A 3,195-nucleotide genomic window follows, 5' to 3' on the forward strand; every position below is an offset into this window, starting at 1 on the left:
ATTATGGATTGGACAGCAAGTAAGTAATTTTGGACCCCTCCTATACTAAGCTTAAAAAAGTTTTCCGTACCAAATCCATCAAAGCATGAGAGGAATTTTGAGTTCTTTCGAATCCTACTTAGGTCGCAAATTAATCTTTTTTTTATCATAATAAATTAATTCTTTATCTCGTTAAAATATTTTTTTCAATTTTAAAAAAATAAAAAAATTCATACATTTAAATATATTTTTGTATAAATAAATAAAAAAAATTTACTAGAGAATATGTGTGTTTTTAACTTTTGAAAGTTTTGTCCCTAACGGAGTGGCCAAGTTGAAGATTGGAGCAAAGGCACCAATAATAGAGAAGCACGTCTAAAATATTAGCATCGTTTTGTCACTTTTTTCTTTAACAATCTAGAAACAACTTTGGAAGAGAGAGGCTTCGTTCAGGTCCCGTGGACAAGGTTGCAAAAGTAGGATTAATTATATAATAAGAGTTATAATAGGGACTACTTCCATAAATAAATTATTAGTAATTAAACTAAAGTAGAAAAAAGAAAAGGCGTCCCGTGTAGAACCAATTATACCCATCTCTAAATTATTTATTTATTTTTTATTATACTATATATACTAGTCACTAATAAATCAACCTAGCTAGGGAATTAGGATGAAATAATTAAACAGAACAAACAAGCTGATAATAATATTTCAAAGAATGAAATCATATTCATTATAAAATAAGTTCAAATTAAATTAAATTACAAGTATTTAATTCCACCCCCACTAAAATAAAGAAACCCAAAAAAGAAAAGTAATTCACAGTTCCATAATCCTTATAATAATCCACAATTTAAATAAAATCTCTACTGTCTATCATAGATTCTATGTGTATATGATGAATTTATTTTATTTCTAACTTCTAAACTTTTCATCTCTCCGACTCTATATTCCACAACAGCTAGCAGCCCTTGTTTTCTTGTCTTTTTCTTGAAATAAATAAAATAAAATAAAATTTCCCCAGGCCCATAATAATCTTGTTCAATTCCTATGATGTTTTTCACATGTTGTCATTCATGAGTTGTTGCTCCAAAAACAACATGTTCTCAACATTCCAAAAATTGTCCGATGTATCCCCACTTTGCATCCAGGGTGTGTTTGACTCCACCATCATCATGCTTTGAAGATCCATTCCTTGTTCATGAGAGAACAATGTTTGAGAAGCTTGGTAGAAATTATTATCTCCTAGATTATTAATGTTGTTACTATTATAATAATCATTAAAATCCGAGATTGGAGTCCCAAACGAGTCTGATGATGCTGCTGTGCTACTATTCTCCGGAGTGTTGTAACTTTGTGTGGTAATTTGTGAACCCACAAAATCATTATTGGCCATAACCGAAGGAGGAGGAGTAGTAGTTAGCATCATTTTCCCATTGTGAACCTCAAAATTGTTATTGAGGTTGTTGTTGTTGTAAGTGTATGCATTATTATTATTATTATTAATACTGGTGTTGGTTGGCGCTACGACTGTAGTTGTGGTGGTGGAGGCGGCCGCGGCTGCTTGAATGCGTTCAACCAGCCGTGGCATCCAAAGGTAGCGCATGGCGTCCTTAAATTGCTTGCTATTCACGTCACATTTGAGTTGTTTGGCATGTTTTTGAACACGAGTTCTCCAATAATTCTTGATCTCGTTGTCAGTTCTTCCAGGCAAATATTGTGCAATTTTAGACCACCTGATCAAACCAAACAACATTATTAATTTGATCAAATATAATTTTTAATAATTACTATATGTTTTATGTAACTTATATTTTTATAATTATTAAAAAAAAATCTTCAATTGTATAATTATTAATAAATAGTAATGAATTATTATTACCTGTTTCCCCAACGAGTGTGGAGTTCAAGGATGAGAAGTTGTTCCTCAAGTGTGATGTTACCACGACGAACATCAGGACGAAGATAGTTGAGCCACCTCAACCTACAACTCTTCCCAGTTCGTTTGAGTCCTATACAAAAAATTAAATTGATTGAGAAAACACAAAGAGTGTAATAATAAGAAGGAGAAAATTAAAGAAGATAAAGAGCATTTTGATTTTTCCGTTTATGTATATGGTCCTTTAATTTGTTATTATATGACAATAACAAATTTAAAGTTATGAGTGGAGGTATCAATCTATTCTTGTCTTTCTCTTTTTTTTCCCATTTGGCACACAACAAACAAGTTGCAAGTTGCAAGTGCGTGCTTCCAACCAAGCTAATAAGTAATAACCAATTATATGCACCATCCAAAGGCTAATATTAATTTCAAGCCACACGCAATAAGAAATAGTACATGTCATTATTATTATACCAAGTGATCATGAATAATCCGAAAACTTTGGCTTTCTATAGAGTTTATATCTATATTTTGATTCATTTTAAATAACGGGCAAAGAAAGAAGATGATATAGATAAATTAGAAACCAAAACTCAGGTGTAGCGAAGAAGTTGATAGTTAAGAGCTGTTAGATGATGATTTAGTTAAATTTGTGAAATCATTCAACGACTCTCAGCTATCAACTTCGCATAAAGTTAATTAAATTAAAAAAAAATGAAAGTAAAAAGAAAGTAGAAGTACCGGCAGAACGAGCAAGGGAATTCCAGCGACCTTCGCCATGAGTGGCAATGTAATTGATGAGTGTGAGGTCTTCATCCACCGTCCATGGCCCTCTTCGGAGATCCATCATCTCTTCCTCCTCGCTGTGGCTTATTAACACGGCGCTGTTGTTGCTGTTGCTGCTTCCTTTTACTTCCATTTTGATGATCGATTCTTATTCAATTCCAGAAGAGATTCAAATAGAAATAGAAAGAGAGAGAGAGATTCTTATGTTGGAAAATGAATTAGTGTTATGTGGGAGGATCGGATAGCAGATAGAGTGCTGGGGGCTCTTTATATATAAATAGTGAAAGAAAGAAAGAGAGAGAAACACAACTAGCGATTAACAACTACTACTAGTAATATAAGATTAATTAATTAATTAGTAGTATTAATTAACCACTTGAATGTTGATACCACGTAAATTTGGCCTTATTTAAACTTGAATTTTGCTAGCTACTTTTTATTTGTATTTCGTTAATTTTTTTTGTTTTTATTAATAAAAAACCAAAAATTTAATTTTTTTTCATAAAAATATTCAGTATACATAAAGAATTAATAATCAAATTAAGTCC

General features: G+C 31.6%; 1 protein-coding gene across 1 annotated transcript; it reads right to left on the bottom strand.

Annotated features, from left to right (window-relative positions):
* Positions 1-680: 680 nt before the first annotated feature.
* Positions 681-2,976, bottom strand: LOC112723203 (transcription factor MYB108). Its single transcript, XM_025774465.3, has 3 exons — positions 2,603-2,976; positions 1,862-1,991; positions 681-1,715 (listed from the first exon to the last, which is right to left on the bottom strand). The coding sequence occupies exons 1-3, from the start codon at positions 2,778-2,780 to the stop codon at positions 1,040-1,042; spliced, it is 984 nt and encodes a 327-aa protein (XP_025630250.1). The 5' UTR covers positions 2,781-2,976; the 3' UTR covers positions 681-1,039.
* Positions 2,977-3,195: the final 219 nt, after the last annotated feature.

Source organism: Arachis hypogaea, chromosome 11, assembly GCF_003086295.3.
Source record: "Arachis hypogaea cultivar Tifrunner chromosome 11, arahy.Tifrunner.gnm2.J5K5, whole genome shotgun sequence".
Classification (NCBI taxonomy): Eukaryota; Viridiplantae; Streptophyta; class Magnoliopsida; order Fabales; family Fabaceae; genus Arachis; species Arachis hypogaea.

Coding starts and splice junctions, on each gene's coding strand:
- LOC112723203 (XM_025774465.3), bottom strand. CDS start 2,780: ATGGAAGTAAAAGGAAGCAGCAACAGCAACAACAGCGCCGTGTTAATA. Junction 1,992..2,602: donor TTCCCTTGCTCGTTCTGCCG/GTACTTCTACTT, acceptor TTTTTTGTATAG/GACTCAAACGAACTGGGAAG. Junction 1,716..1,861: donor CACACTCGTTGGGGAAACAG/GTAATAATAATT, acceptor TGGTTTGATCAG/GTGGTCTAAAATTGCACAAT.